Genomic DNA, 15886 nt, shown 5'->3' with positions numbered 1-15886 from the left:
GAGATTTATGAAGCTCCAGCACCCTCGAGGAGTCCTCTTTCCCTTGACCATGGGAACAATAGGCTAAAGACAAAGGCGGCCTCTGTATTTCCCACCTTAGGAGCAAGAAAGGGAGCAGGAACGCTTCCACTTGGCTCTGGAAGATGTGTCTTAAGCACAGACTGCGGATGCAATCCTCTCACGAGCAGTGATTCAGAATGAGGTAAGAAATCATGTGGGGGCAAGTCTCATTCAACTGTTTAGGGAGGGCAGTAAAGTGGTCTGAGGTGTCTACATAAGTACTGAGAACGGGGATTATTTAATAGAATTTTGCAATCTTAGAGCTGGAAGGGACTTCAACAGTAACCTCGTCCAATCTTTGCGTTGCCATGGAACTCTTTCTTCAAACAAAAGCTTCGTAAGAGCCCAAATACAAACCCCCGTGAAAGCAGAATTGCTCTGGTTGCAAAGTGGGGGAAGGGAGAGACAAAAAGAAAAAGTTTATTTATAAAATAAACTTTAAAAAATCATCATGGAAGAAAACTTTTTAATTTATATGTATATCATAGAAAGGCTAAAGTAACATTGATCACAAAAAATAAAATTCCCCAAACCAATAGATTATTAGTTTATACAGTGAAGATACTTTGGCTCTTTAGGGACATTTTTACTTGGAGTCACGAGAACAGAGAATATGACTTTTAGTCACACGGAAATGAGCCTTGGATGGGAATTTTTAAGATTTATGGGAACTGTGTGCTATGCTGATTTGGGACAATGAGCGTTCTAGTCCCACCAGGTGGCGCCCGCGTTTGGCATTCTGAGAACGTTTGGTGTCTTCTGGACTCCAGAATCTGGACGGTCCGACCGCCTCGTGCTTGGTGGGTTTACAAACTCTGACTGGTTCTTACCACCCATCTTCCAGGAAATTTTTTTTTTTAAAAAACAAACCAACCCATAAAACATCTGACCAGATGCCACACTCAAGAAAACACTTGTGTTCGGGTGTTTTAACCTCCAACGATGGAAATCTGCTTAACATTGGTGTTTCTGGTGTCTTAGCATCAGAAAAGGAAAAAGACACATATACACACATTCTAAGGAAAAAGTCAGGAAGGGCCTTGCAGAGGTAGGTCCTGGTGCGGCAAGAGGACGGTTAGGCGTTAGAAGCTTCTAGTTCAGGCTTTGCCGCTTCATGCTCATGAGGAAGCGCGGCTCCTTTGGCCTCAGTTTCCTGCGCTGCCTTCCCGTCTGTGGCTGACTGTTGCAGGGGAGTCAGACAAAGGCCCAGCTTCTATTCTGCATCCCAGCTAAGTCTGTAAAAGACGAAAGTCGTCGGGTACCTCCGTTACTGAGATCAAATGTTCATAAATGGAGGCATCGTGTCAATAAATGGGTTTATTATTATTGCTTTCTTATGTAACTCACCAACCCCCGGAGGGCCGTCCCCGCGGTGGGAAAGCCTAAAACAATACACATATGTTTTCACTAATTTAAAATTCATATTGAAGCGGGACGTTTTAGAGCTTCCAGGACGCAACGTGCTATTAAGGGACCGTGAGGGGCGGGCAGCCCTTCTGAGATCGCGGGCTAACTGCTACTTTCACCCCTCCTTCTCCGGACCCCTCCTCCGTCTACAGCTCGCGCCAGGGGACCCGAGCAGCCTAGGCAGCGAGTTCCTCGCCTCCAACCTCCCGCCTCCCGCGCCAGTACTAGCGCCGGCTAGGAGCGCCGCGTGGCCTTTACCGGCCACGGGCCCCGCCCCTGTGCGTCAGCGCGTAGCTGCGCCGAGGCGTTTCCCGGGGGCGTGCCGCGGTTGCTAGGCGACCAGACCGCTCCCCCTCCCGCCCCTGCAGCTGCGTCTCCCCACTTCCCAGCCGGGGCCAGTCGGGAGCGAAAGTGCGCTGAGCTGCAGTGTCTGGTCGAGAGTACCCGTGGGAGCGTCGCGCCGCGGAGGCAGCCGTCCCGGCGTAGGTGGCGTGGCCGGCCGGACCCCCAACTGGCGCCTCTCCCCACGCGGGGTCCCGAGCTAGCAGATGGGAGGCACAGCTCGTGGGCCTGGGCGGAAGGATGCGGGGCCGCCTGGGGCCGGGCTCCCGCCCCAGCAGCGGAGGTAACGGCGCCACGGGGTAACGGGCTGGAGGCGCCACAGGGAGCGGCTGGCGCTGGCAAGCGAAGCTTGGGGGTGGGGAGGAGGTAGAGTGAGCCCTCAGTAGGAGGGACGAGGGCAGGGGTCTGACTGCCTCCCCGGGACCGCCCCCACCTCCTCTCTATCAGGGCCCCCTCCCCCCATCCCTGTCTCACCGGGAGCGGGGGAGGGGGCTAGAGCGGAGTTAGAGCAAGAAGAATTTCCACCCCTGGATTCCCTCTGAGACCCTAAATCGGGGTATATGTTAAGGGATTACGAAAATGTAGGACTTTTTGTGGGGCTTTTTATTAAAGGGGGGGAGCCCGGGAGCAATGCCTTGGAAAGAAGCCCTGTTGCTTAGAGCGGATAACCAAGGGCTGAACTCTTGGGGTTTGCTGTGAGGGGTGCGGTCTAGCTTCGAATGTACAGGTTATGGGCTGTGCTGGGTAGGGCTTTCTCCGAATCCTATTTTGAGAGATTCCCCACCTTGCGTTGTATTTTACACCTAAATGGAGAGAAGAGACCCCTGCTTCCCTCTTTATTTGCATGCAGACTCTTGTTAATTTCCTCTGGCTGTTAGTCACTAGGCAATTTTGCACGTTTTCTTTTTCTTTATATATGTGGACGCCTATCCTGGTTCGTTTTATCAGGCTTATGGCAAAGGGTCAGTCACATCCAGAATATTTGGTTTCTGTTAGTGAAGCCATTCCCTGTTAAAAATATAAATAATTCTATCAGAATGTGAGCATGTTTTTAAAAAGAGCATTCCAAAAATATTTGTAGCGGTTTTTTTCCCTTTATATTTTTATAACACATCTGTAAAGAAAACTCTAGAATGAATTTCACAAAACAGTTTTTAAAGGTGACCAGAATATTCCAGGATATTTTAAAAGACGTTAAAAAATTGTTCCTCTGCAACATCGTCATTGTTATATTCATAGTGTATAATGTAAAATGATACAATGAAATGCTGATGTGTGTAACTGGGAAATCCGTGTTCTTGGTAGCAGATGAAATACATTATTCAGGGCCATCTTGTGGATTAAATAAATCCTCTCCGTCTTTTGTGTTCCCTTACAGTGGTGGAGCCACAGTGTTAAAGAACAGAGAAGTGATCCTTAATCATTTAGAATTTTGCCTCCACCATCCACCAGAAAATGAAGTGGAAAGAGAAGTAAATTCAATACATTTTATAATTTAGAGCATCCTTTTAGTGTTTGCTGTAGTACTTACTGTATTTTTCTACAAGTTAGGTAGATGTAAGTAGGTAAGTAAGTAAATGAATAAAGAGAAGACAGCCTTAAAAAGGCCTTTTATTTCTTGCCTGTAAGACCCAGAAATGTGTAGACTGGAGCTAGTCTTCCCATTAACATGGGGAAGACAGGCTCAGAGGAGAAGGTAGCACTGGGGAAGACAGGCTCAGAGGAGAAGGTAGCACTGGGGAAGACAGGCTCAGAGGAGAAGGTAGCACAGCCAGTGGTAGAGCTGAGATTAGAATCCAAGTCTCTGACTTGAGAAACTATTACCTCTGTTATTTTTTTCTGGTCTGTTTTTTTCTCTGTGAGCTTCAGATTCAAACTAGCCTGTATTTTCAAGTAGTAAGTTATTATGAAATCCTTCTGATAGTCCTTATTGTGTTTAACAACATTCAGAAAGACTTGTTTCAACTATTTTAAAATACAAACCTAGAAATGCTGTCCTTGAAAAACAAAAGTTGGATTTCCTCTGTACCTCTTCCAAATACCCCAGTTGTTTGTATTCAGTGCCAAAATGTAGTGTAGACATTTATTTCTATTACTGTTCCTTGTAGCAGATATGAAGCAGTTAAGACATAGGATTTTATATTCTTCAGTTACTGACAGATTTTGTCTGTAATCCTTTTAACTAGGTTGGGGGATGGTGTCTATGACACCTTCATGATGATAGATGAAACCAAATGTCCCCCCTGTCCAAATGTACTCTGCAATCCTTCTGAACCACCTCCACCCAGAAGACTAAATGTAAGTAAAAGAAGTCATTCTTTGTACATGAATTGTTTTGGAAAGGAGGAAGTGCTACTTAATGCTCAAGGTACACTTATGTATCACTGACAACCAGACTTTTTTTTGGTTTCTTTTTGATTTCTCTTGACTTTGGAATAACAATGTCTTTGGTCCAAATTTAGCTTTTCAGAATGATTTCAGTTTGGAGCTCACCTTTTTATTTCAGTTTCCACTGGGATAAATATATAGCACTAGGAAAAAAATAATATGCTACTTTTATTTAGGTAATGCTTATTTTTGTATAGGATGATATACACCTAGTATTACAAAGGCTCCTTTTAACAAAAATAAGAAACAGAAAACATCTCGGAATTCATAGATCTGCAGGGGTTTTTCTTCCCCTGCACGGTGGAAATGCAGTCTTCGTTTATTAGTATACTAAAGAGAACCATTTTATAGATAGATGATAACTACAACAGTTTGGTTTTTAATGCATTTAATCATTTTGGGGACTGCAGACACTTATTTTTTTATTTTTTATTTTTTTGAGGTGGAGTCTCTCTCTGTCGCCCAGGCTGGAGTGCAATGGCATGATCTTGGCTTACTGCAACCTCTGCCTCCCGGGTTGAAGTGATTCTCCTGCCTTAGCCTCCTGAGTAGCTGGGATTACAGGCGCGTGCCACCACGCCTGGCTAATTTTTGTATTTTTAGTAGTCAGGGGTTTTACCATGTTGGTCAGGCTGGTCTTGAACTCCTGACCTCGTGATCCACCCGCCTCGGCTTCCCAAAGTGCTGGGATTACAGGCGTGAGCCACCGTGCCTGGCAGCTTTTTTTTTTTTTTTTTTTTAACTTAAGATAAAATTAACTTGCATTCCTTCAGCATGCGTAGAGTGGTAGGCAGAGCAGGGTTTGGCCAAGTTCCATGACAAAGAGAGGCTATCCTATGACTTTAAAATTTCCTGCATATGTCATCAGATGAACAAACTGAATAATTGAATTGACTCGTTTGTAATATTTCTCTTTCATGTTTCTGTGTTTAAGACCTGAAATTGTTTCTATATGGAAAAATTACTTCTATTTTTCATAGTCCTTCCTGTTGTCATCAGTTTTTGCTTAAAATCAACCTTTTTCCTTTTTTTTTTTTTTTTTTTCCTGAGACGGGGTCTTACTCTGTCTTCCAGGCTGAAGTGCAATGGTGTCATGTCAGCTCATTGCAACCTCCACCTCCCGGGTCCAAGCAGTTCTCCTGCCTCAGCCTTCCTGAGTAGCTGGGATTACAGGCGACTGCCACCACACCCAGCTAATTTTTGTATTTTTAGTAGAGACAGGGTTTCACCATGTTGGTCAGGCTGGTCTAACTCCTGACCTTAAGTGGTCCACTTCCCTCGGCCTCTGGAAGTGCTGGGATTACAGGCGTGAGCCACCGCACCCGGCCCTTTCCCCACTTTCAACACTAGTAGTATACAAAACGTGAGCTAAAAATATTTTGAAGGCTGGTCACCCTTTTTTTCGTCCCCTTTTTGGAGTGTAGTGGGGTTTCTTTCCATTCTTTGCAAGTTGTTTCTTTAATATGAAAAAATGTCTAATAATTTCAGAACCATATACATCTTGTGTTGCCCATCAGATTGCTTGGTTACTTGCTGCCAATTGGTTCACCTCTATAGGAAACTATTTGCAATTGGGTTGAAGTGTTAACATCTGACTTTAAGTCATTTTAACTGATTTTTTTTTTTTTTTTGAGATGGACTCTCACTCTGTCACCTAGGCTGGAGTGCAGTGGCGCAATCTTGGCTTACTGCAACCTCTGCCTCCCGGGTTCGAGTGATTCTCCTGCTTCACCCTCCCAAGTAGCTGGGATTATAGGCACCAACCAACATGCCTGGCTAATTTTTGTATTTTTAGTAGAGATGGGGTTTCACCGTATTGGTCAGGCTGGTTTTGAACTCCTGACCTCGTGATGCACCCACCTCAGCCCCCCAAAGTGCTGGGATTACAGGCACAAGCCACCGCGCCCAGCCAAGTCATTTTAACTTGATTCAGAGTTAGCCGATGCTATTTATCTTCCAGTAGGTTACTTATATTGTATGTTTCAGGATCAAAAATAAATTTCTTACTGCATGGTGTTAGGCATGACAGTTTTGTGAGGGAGCAAGAAGATTTTAGATGTCTTACTCATTACTCATTTCTTTCTTTCTTTTTTTTTTTTTTTGAGACCGAGTCTCGCTCTCTCGCCCAGTCTGGAGTGCAGTGGCACAATCCCGGCTTGCTGCAACCTCCATCTCCCGGGTTCAAGCAGTTCTCCCTGCCTCAGCCTCCCAAGTAGCTGGGATTACAGGCATCTGCCACCATGCCTGGCTAATTTTTGTATTTTTAGTAGAGATGGGGTTTCGCCATGTTGGCCAGGATGGTCCCGAACCCCTGACCTCAGGTCATCCACCCACCTCAGCCTCCCAAAGTGCAGGGTTTACAGGCATGAGCCACCGCACCTGGCTGTCTTTACTCATTTTGCTGAAAAAAAAAAAAAAATTAAAAATGCCTTTTGACCTCTTGGTGCCACTTACATTTCATTATGCCATGACTCTATCCCGAGATCCTGTTACTTTTTTTACAAAGTTTTCTAGCTTCATTTATTCAAGATGCTCCTACATTTTCATGGTAAACTATAAATCATCTGCCCATAGGCTTTTATTGGGTTAAGTTTTGTGTTACAGGGATTTAGGGTTTGGGAGCTGGGGAAAAGGTAGGGTTTTATATCTGAGTGAGAAGGACATTCCTTTATTCCTTTTGAATTTCTCAGCAAGATTTTTTTTTTTTTTTTTTTTTAAGACAGAGTCTCGCTCTGTCACCCAGGCTGGAGTGCAGTGGCGCTATCTCGGCTCACTGCAAGCTCCGCCTCCTGGGTTCATGCCATTCTCCTGCCTCAGCCTCCCGAGTACCTGGGACTACAGGCACCCACACCACACCTGGCTAATTTTTTGTATTTTTAGTAGAGACAGGGTTTCATCGTGTTAGCCAGGATGGTCTCGATCTCTTGACCTCGTGATCCGCCCGCCTTGGCCTCCCAAAGTGCTGGGATTACAGGCGTGAGCCACCGTGCCCGGCCTCTCAGCAAGATTTTTAAGACTTGATTAATACAGTAGAAGATTCTATTTAAAATGCCAGAAGCCCATCAAATTAACAGGGTATGTGAAGCATTCTTATGAAATAAAACATGATAAATATGACATTATTCATGTCTCTGGATATAATTACATGGTTAAGAAAATACTTGGTAGAGTCAGTCATATACATTGCTTGGTTATTGTGATTATAACCCTAGACTAGAAATATTTAGTGTTTTTTTTTCAATAGGTTTTTGGGGAACAGGTGGTGTTTGGGTTACATGAATAAGTTCTTCAGTGGTGATTTCTGAGATTTTGGTGCACCCGTTACCCGAGCAGTGTATACTAGACCCAGTGTGTAGTCTTTTATCTCTCACTCCTCTACCACCCTATCCCCCAAGTCCCCAAAGTCCATTGTATCATTCTTAAGCCCTTGCATCATCTTCATAGCTTTGCTCCCACTTATGAATGAGAACATGCCATGTTTGGTTTTCCATTTCTGAGTTACTTCACTTAGAATAATGGTCTCCAATTCCATCCAGGTTGCTGTGAAAGCCATTATTTCATTCCTTTTTATGGCTAAATAGTATTCTATGGTATATATATATACCATAATTTCTTTATCTACTCCTTGATTGATGGGCATTTGGGGAAATATTTAGTGTTTTAAAACAATTATAGTTTAATATGTGTGAACACTGTAGATTTTTTTAGAACAATGGAAGGAAGGTTTTATTTATAACACATCAGACTTGATATGTAATTGATTCAGGCCAGTATTTGAGTTATTTACAGGAAAGGAAAGAAAGTTAAGAAGAGAACCCCTCCCTGAAAGGATTTCCTATTTAATGTGCTGGGAAAACTGGCTAGCCATATGTAGAAAGCTGAAACTGGATCCCTTCCCTACACCTTATGCAAAAATTAATTCAAGATGGATTAAAGACTTAAATGTTAGACCTAAAACCATAAAAACCCTAGAAGAAAACCTAGGCAATACCATTCAGGACATAGGCATAGGCAAGGACTTCATGTCTAAAACACCAAATGCAATGGCAACAAAAGCCAAAATTGATAAATGGGATCTAATTAAACTAAAGAGCTTCTGCACAACAAAGTAAACTACCATCAGAGTGAACAGGCAACCTACAGAATGGGAGAAAATTTTTACAATCTACCTATCTGACAAAGGGCTAATATCCAGAATCTACAAAGAACTTAAACAAATTTACAAGAAAAAATCAAACAATCCCATCAAAAAGTGGGCAAAGAATATGAACAGACACTTCTCAAAAGAAGACATTTATGCAGCCAACAGACACATGAAAAAATGCTCATCACTGGCCATCAGAGAAATGCAAATCAAAACCACAATGAGACACCATCTCACACCAGTTAGAATGGCGATCATTAAAAAGTCAGGAAGCAACAGGTGCTGGAGAGGATGTGGAAAAATAGGAACGCTTTTACACTGTTGGTGGGACTGTAAACTAGTTCAACCATTGTGGAAGTCAGTGTGGCAATTCCTCAAGGATCTAGAACTAGAAATACCATTTGACCCAGCCATCCCATTACTGGGCATATACCCAAAGGATTATAAATCATGCTGCTATAAAGACACATGCACACGTATGCTTATTGTGGCACTATTCACAATGGCAAAGACTTGGAACCAACCCACATGTTCATCAATGATAGACTGGATTAAGAAAATGTGGCACATATACACCATGGAATACTATGCAGCCATAAAAAATGATGAGTTCATGTCCTTTATAGGGACATGGATGAAGCTAGAAACCATCATTCTGAGCAAACTTGCAAGGACAGAAAACCAAACACCACATGTTCTCACTCATAGGTGGGAGTTGAACAATGAGAACACTTGGACACAGGGTGGGGAACATCACACACCGGGACCTGTCGTGGGGTGGGAGGAGGGGGGAGGGATAGCATTAGGAGATATACCTAATGTAAATGATGAGTTAATGGGTGTAGCACACCAACATGGCACATGTATACATATGTAACATATGTAACCTGCGTGTGGTGCACATGTACCCTAGAACTTATAATAATAATAATGAAAATATAATAATAATAAATAAGAGAACCCCTCCCTGTGTGGAAAAATTAACTCCCAGAATTCTCCAGATTCACTGGAGAAGATGATATTGATGGTGGACTACACTGAAGTAGCCTGCTCTGTTCTGGAAGGCATGCTTCAAGAGAGACGTAAAGTGCAGCCTATGTTGAGAATGTGAACAGGAGAGTGGGTGAGGTAAGGCAGATGTAGTGGGGATGGTGAACCTACAGAATGGTGGAGGCAGGGACAGCACAGCCCCTTTTAGGTACCCAGAGGGTTCCTACTTGAAATTTGGACACTTCTGTGCACAGTTCCCAAAGGCAAGGTACGACTTATTTTGCAAGGAGAGAAATTTAGGCTTACTTTAAGGAAAAACCATGAGTCAGGGATTCCAAGTGACATCTTTAATATTATTGTAATAGTTCTGTGGAAATTACATTTCTGATATGTATCTGTTCTTATTAATGTTGTGTACCTGAGACCCTCTCATTATCACAAACAGAAATGAAGACCTTCAGAGCCAGTCCAGCCTTACACGTAAGCAGAGTAGGGGAAATTCCCAGGGACAGACACTGCACCACAAATACCTTTCCTAACAGCTTGTCACTGGTAACTGCAGTTCCTAGAGAGGCATTCCTTTGGGTTAGGGCATTGATTTTCTGTTGAAGTTCAAATATCCATGGAGAGGTAACACAGTACATTGTATAGTGAGTGGAAAGCATGTTTTATGTGGGGAGAAAGTGGGTGAGGCAATTCCTTGTATCCTAAGTGAAGGCCTATTGTGGGGGCCCTCATTGAGCAGAAGGCATAGTTAGTGCTAGACGCTTGATGGAGGGAGATCAGGCTGGAGAAATGGAGGAAGCCGCCAGCAAGAGAAGAGAGAAAAGGGGAAGGGGAAGGGTGTATAGGAACTTAAACTTTAATGTGTTGAGGATTTTGCTGAATTGTAACCAGTGTCTTTTAAATATTTTATAGTTGGTGAAATTATTATTTTTAATTAGAATTTGATTCACACAACATCCTGCAAGTAGATATTATTATCCACATCTTACAGATAAAGAAACTGAGGCTCAGGAAGGCAACAGGGACCTACAGCTTTTTTTTTTTTTTTTTTTTGAGAAGTAGTCTTGCCCTGTCGCCCAGGATGGAGTGCAGTGATGCAATCTTGGCCCACTGCAACCTCTGCCTCCTGGGTTCAAGCAATTCTTCTTCCTCAGCCTCCCGAGTAGCTGGGATTACAGGCACACACTACCACACCTGGCTAATTTTTGTATTTTTAGTAGAGATGGGGTTTCACCATGTTGGTCAGGCTCGTCCCCAACTCCCGACCTCAGGTGATCTGCCCACTTTGGCCTCCAAAAGTGCTGGGATTACAGGCGTGAGCCACCACACCTGGCTGGACCTACAGCTTTTAAGTAGTGTAGCCAGGACCCCAACCCAGGCCTTCTGACTCCCTGTTTCTTCAGGATGTGTTTCAAAGACTTAAGCAGTAAATATTTAGATGAATTAAAGTTAGGTAGTAAAGATTTTAAGGAAAACTAGCCAAGATGCTTGTAGATGTTTGTTTTTGTTATGTAAATCTAATTAAAACCAAATAATTAAAATTCTTTTCCTAGTTCCACCAAATTTATTCCCTAATAGATTGCAGGCTGGAATGCAGTGGTGCGATCTCAGCTCACTGCAACCTCCACCTCCCCGGTTCAAGCAATTCTCCTGCCTCAGCCTCCCGAGTAGCTGGGAATGCAGGTGCGCGCCACTACGCCTGGCTAATTTTTGTATTTTTAGTAGAGACAGGGTTTTGCCATGTTGGCCATGCTGGTCTCGAACACCTGACCTCAGGTGATCCACCCGCCTCGGCCTTCCAAAGTGCTGGGATTACAGGTGTGAGCCACCACGGCTGGCCAATATTTAGATTCTATATGCGGGCCTGTTTATTTTCTTGATCAGTGATAGTTTTCTATTTTGGTATCAGAGAGACTATATGTACTTGGGCAATATCTGGCCCCTTTATTTTAAAACTAAATGCCAAGCTGTGGCTACATTTGAACTGGCTCCTTGACTTTGTTTAAGATCATATAATACATCATGTAACTGTATGTGTTCTATAAATATTTAAATTGATTAAATGACTTTTAAAAAGGAGCAAGCAGGACTTTTATAACTGAATTACGGGGGCTGTCTGAGGTATGCCAACACTTAAATTTTTGTCATTTATGTTTTTTAATATTGTTTTTTGTTATTTATTTTTGGTAATTTATAAATACAATTTTTGTTTTGCTTAGGTTATATTAAAATTTCTAGTTTTTAAAGGTTTGACTACTTTTTAGCTTACATTTTTAGAGATTACAACTGTAGCCCAGAGCTCCTCCGGAATTAATCTGTTCCTCATACTACAGGCTCTCTGAAATTATCAAACAGATAAAGGACATAATTCTTCAGGGTCCATTGAGAAAAACAGTTGTTCTTTTAAGTATCCTAGACTTCCTTTTATTTTTAACAACAGATTTAACATTTTTATCTTTCCAGCCCCTTCTTAGTATTTTTCACTTATTTCTTTTTTTATTTTATTTTTTTGAGACAGTCTCTCACTCTGTTGCCAAGGCTGGAATGCAGTAGTGTGATCTTGGCTCACTGTAGCCTCCACTTCCCAGGTTCAAGCGATTCTCCTGCCTCAGCCTCCCAAGTAGCTGGGATTACAGGCATGCATCCATGCATCACATCTGGCTTTTTTTTTTTTTTTTTTGTATTTTTAGTAGAGGTGGGGTTTTGCCATGTTGGCCAGCCTGGTCTCAAACTTCTGGCCTCAAGTGATCTGCCCGTCTTGGCCTCCCAAAGTGCTGGGGTTACAGGGATGAACCACCATACCTGGCCAAAGTTTTTATTTTATTTATTTATTTTTTTGAGACGGAGTCTCACTCTGTCGCTCAGGCTGGAGTGCAGTGGCATGATTTGGCTCACTGCAACCTCCACCTCCTGGGTTCAAGCAATTCTCCTGCCTCAGCCTCCCAAGTAACTGGGATTACAGGTGTGCACCATCATGCCCAGCTGATTTTTGTATTTTTAGTAGAGACAGAGTTTCACCATGTTGGCCAAGCTGGTATCGAACTCCTAACCTCAAGTGATCCACCTGCCTTGGCCTCCCAGAGTGTTGGGATTACAGGCGTGAGACACCACACGTGGCCAAAAAATTTTATTTTTTAAGGTGTACAGTATGATGTTTTGATATACATAGTGAAATGGTTACTACAGTCAAGCCAATTAAATGTATCTATCATCTCACATAGTTACCCTTTTTTTGTAATAGTAATTAATATTAATTTTACTTAGGTGTTTGGTTGTTTTTGTCCTTCTTTTCCTCCATCTTATTTCAAAAAACCTTGTTTCAGTTCAAAGAATCTTAATTCAGAGGAGTAAGTAGAGCTTTTTTCTGTGGGTCACTATCCCTTCCAGGAGAAGATTGTGGAAAACCTGGTGAAAGGAGTAGTACTCCTTTATCAAGTAGGCTCTTGCTAGGGAAGAGTTTTATAAGTACCCCAGGGACCTTGGACCCTCACTGTTATCAGGTACTTGAAGAATTGGTCCAGATGATCTCAAAAGTTCTCTTTAACTTAGAGCTTTTGTGATTCAATGAACTGAGTTAAAAGGCTACAGTAATTTATATGGGGACCTGGGAGTAGATGATTGAACACGTTGTTGATTCCAGGCCATAGTCAACATTCAGCCCTGCTAGTCTACAGGTGCTGGGAGAACCTGGTGCTGAGTTATGTTAATGGGAAGGGCCCTTGAATAGGAGCCAGAAGACCTATTCTGGTTCAAATTCTGCTTCTATCACTTGATAGTACCTTCTTGTTTACACTTCAGTATGCATTATTTTGATCATGCTATATGTCCTTAATATTTGGGAAGATACTTGAAACAATTAGTAAACAGCGTAAGGTAGTGCATATATTATACATAATCAAGTACCAAATTATGTGGCACAAACTGGAGAAGCTGCAGTTAGGATATAAGATTAATTAGTATGGGCTTGGCATAGTTCTAAGTGGAAGAGAGAGGAATTAAACTGGGCTTTGAAGGAATGTAGGAGTCGAGGGGATGAGGGGTGGAAGGATTCTCAGTACAAGGACACATCTGTAAGAAGGAACCTGGCATGTGGGGGGCATGGTAAGATCATCTTGTCTTGAACAAAGCAAGGCATATATGGGGGTTAGGGATGGCCGCAATATTCAGGGAGTCTGAAAATTAATATAACACAAATTGCTAGAGACTCTTGCTTTTCTTATCTTCTTTTTGGGTCATTTTAACCTTAAAGTAAACATGACTGGACACGTTTTGTTGTTATTCAGTTGGAGGAGGGAGGATTCTTCCATCTTTCTAATGTTTTTAATGACTTATATTCATTTTCTCTTTATAGATGACCACTGAGCAGTTTACAAGAGATCATACTCAGCACTTTTTGGATGGAGGTGAGATGAAGGTAGAACAGCTGTTTCAAGAATTTGGCAACAGAAAATCCAATACTATTCAGTCAGATGGCATCAGTGACTCTGAAAAATGCTCTCCTACTGTTTCTCAGGGTAAAAGTTCAGATTGCTTGAATACAGTAAAATCCAACAGTTCATCCAAGGCACCCAAAGTGGTGCCTCTCACTCCAGAACAAGCCCTGAAGCAATATAAACACCACCTCACTGCCTATGAGAAACTGGAAATAATTAATTATCCAGAAATTTACTTTGTAGGTCCAAATGCCAAGAAAAGACATGGAGTTATTGGTGGTCCCAATAATGGAGGGTATGATGATGCAGATGGGGCCTATATTCATGTACCTCGAGACCATCTAGCTTATCGATATGAGGTGCTGAAAATTATTGGCAAGGGGAGTTTTGGGCAGGTGGCCAGGGTCTATGATCACAAACTTCGACAGTACGTGGCCCTAAAAATGGTGCGCAATGAGAAGCGCTTTCATCGTCAAGCAGCTGAGGAGATCCGGATTTTGGAGCATCTTAAGAAACAGGATAAAACTGGTAGTATGAACGTTATCCACATGCTGGAAAGTTTCACATTCCGGAACCATGTTTGCATGGCCTTTGAATTGCTGAGCATAGACCTTTATGAGCTGATTAAAAAAAATAAGTTTCAGGGTTTTAGCGTCCAGTTGGTACGCAAGTTTGCCCAGTCCATCTTGCAATCTTTGGATGCCCTCCACAAAAATAAGATTATTCACTGCGATCTGAAGCCAGAAAACATTCTCCTGAAACACCACGGGCGCAGTTCAACCAAGGTCATTGACTTTGGGTCCAGCTGTTTCGAGTACCAGAAGCTCTACACATATATCCAGTCTCGGTTCTACAGAGCTCCAGAAATCATCTTAGGAAGCCGCTACAGCACACCAATTGACATATGGAGTTTTGGCTGCATCCTTGCAGAACTTTTAACAGGACAGCCTCTCTTCCCTGGAGAGGATGAAGGAGACCAGTTGGCCTGCATGATGGAGCTTCTAGGGATGCCACCACCAAAACTTCTGGAGCAATCCAAACGTGCCAAGTACTTTATTAATTCCAAGGGCATACCCCGCTACTGCTCTGTGACTACCCAGGCAGATGGGAGGGTTGTGCTTGTGGGGGGTCGCTCACGTAGGGGTAAAAAGCGGGGTCCCCCAGGCAGCAAAGACTGGGGGACAGCACTGAAAGGGTGTGATGACTACTTGTTTATAGAGTTCTTGAAAAGGTGTCTTCACTGGGACCCCTCTGCCCGCTTGACCCCAGCTCAAGCATTAAGACACCCTTGGATTAGCAAGTCTGTCCCCAGACCTCTCACCACCATAGACAAGGTGTCAGGAAAACGGGTAGTTAATCCTGCAAGTGCTTTCCAGGGATTGGGTTCTAAGCTGCCTCCAGTTGTTGGAATAGCCAATAAGCTTAAAGCTAACTTAATGTCAGAAACCAATGGTGGTATACCCCTATGCAGTGTATTGCCAAAACTGATTAGCTAGTGGACAGAGATATGCCCAGAGATGCATATGTGTATATTTTTATGATCTTACAAACCTGCAAATGGAAAAAATGCAAGCCCATTGGTGGATGTTTTTGTTAGACTAGACTTTTTTTAAACAAGACAAAACATTTTTATATGACTATAAAAGAATTCTTCAAGGGCTAATTACCTAACCAGCTTGTATTGGCCATCTGGAATATGCATTAAATGACTTTTTATAGGTCAATGCATCTTTGTTATTATCGTCAGATGTATTTCAACTGATGTATTATACTATTGGTTTAAATCTCTTTCTCTCAAGATAGAAGGTGTAGCAAAAGTATCCCAACTACTCCTCGCTTCTAGTGTCCCTCGGCGTCTGTTCTGGAGGGGTAATTTGGGATGTGGTGTTAGTTGTGGCTGAGAGCCAGTGCTAGGTCCCTTGCCCCACTAGGCCATTCTCTAGGCTCATTCTAGGCGAAAGAGCTCACAGCAGACTGTGGGGTGGGGGAGCACCAGGAAGCTGTTGGTGACCTGGACAACTGGTGTCCCTGGTTTTCAGTGACTCGTTCCTCTTCCCTTCAGTTTTCTGATGTTTGGTGTTATTATTTTATGTTGTTATTTTGCCTCTGATTTGTT

At 42.9% G+C, this 15886-nt stretch overlaps 1 protein-coding gene across 7 annotated transcripts; it reads left to right on the top strand.

Moving 5' to 3' along the window:
• The first annotated feature begins 833 nt into the window (after positions 1 to 833).
• On the top strand, positions 834 to 15494 carry DYRK3 (dual specificity tyrosine phosphorylation regulated kinase 3). 7 transcript variants are annotated; one of them, XM_055108885.2, is made up of 4 exons: positions 834 to 1108; positions 3188 to 3281; positions 3996 to 4107; positions 13689 to 15494. In XM_055108885.2, the coding sequence occupies exons 2-4, from the start codon at positions 3265 to 3267 to the stop codon at positions 15264 to 15266; spliced, it is 1707 nt and encodes a 568-aa protein (XP_054964860.1). In that variant the 5' UTR covers positions 834 to 1108; positions 3188 to 3264; the 3' UTR covers positions 15267 to 15494. The 7 variants fall into 7 exon arrangements, with proteins under 7 accessions (XP_054964860.1, XP_003822967.2, XP_034801299.1 ...); XM_034945408.3 differs by lacking the exon at positions 834 to 1108 and adding an exon at positions 2038 to 2092; XM_055108891.2 differs by lacking the exon at positions 834 to 1108 and adding an exon at positions 2060 to 2147.
• Positions 15495 to 15886: the final 392 nt, after the last annotated feature.

Source organism: Pan paniscus, chromosome 1 (genome assembly GCF_029289425.2).
Source record: "Pan paniscus chromosome 1, NHGRI_mPanPan1-v2.0_pri, whole genome shotgun sequence".
NCBI classification, from domain to species: domain Eukaryota; kingdom Metazoa; phylum Chordata; class Mammalia; order Primates; family Hominidae; genus Pan; species Pan paniscus.
This window is presented reverse-complemented; position numbering and strand designations above follow the sequence as displayed.

What these genes read in the sequence shown, in the direction of transcription:
- DYRK3 (XM_003822919.6), top strand. Translation starts at nt 2,016, where the DNA reads ATGGGAGGCACAGCTCGTGGGCCTGGGCGGAAGGATGCGGGGCCGCCT. An exon ending in CTCCCGCCCCAGCAGCGGAG is followed by an intron (nt 2,093 to 3,995) that starts GTAACGGCGCCA and finishes CCTTTTAACTAG; the next exon opens with GTTGGGGGATGGTGTCTATG. An exon ending in CTCCACCCAGAAGACTAAAT is followed by an intron (nt 4,108 to 13,688) that starts GTAAGTAAAAGA and finishes TTCTCTTTATAG; the next exon opens with ATGACCACTGAGCAGTTTAC.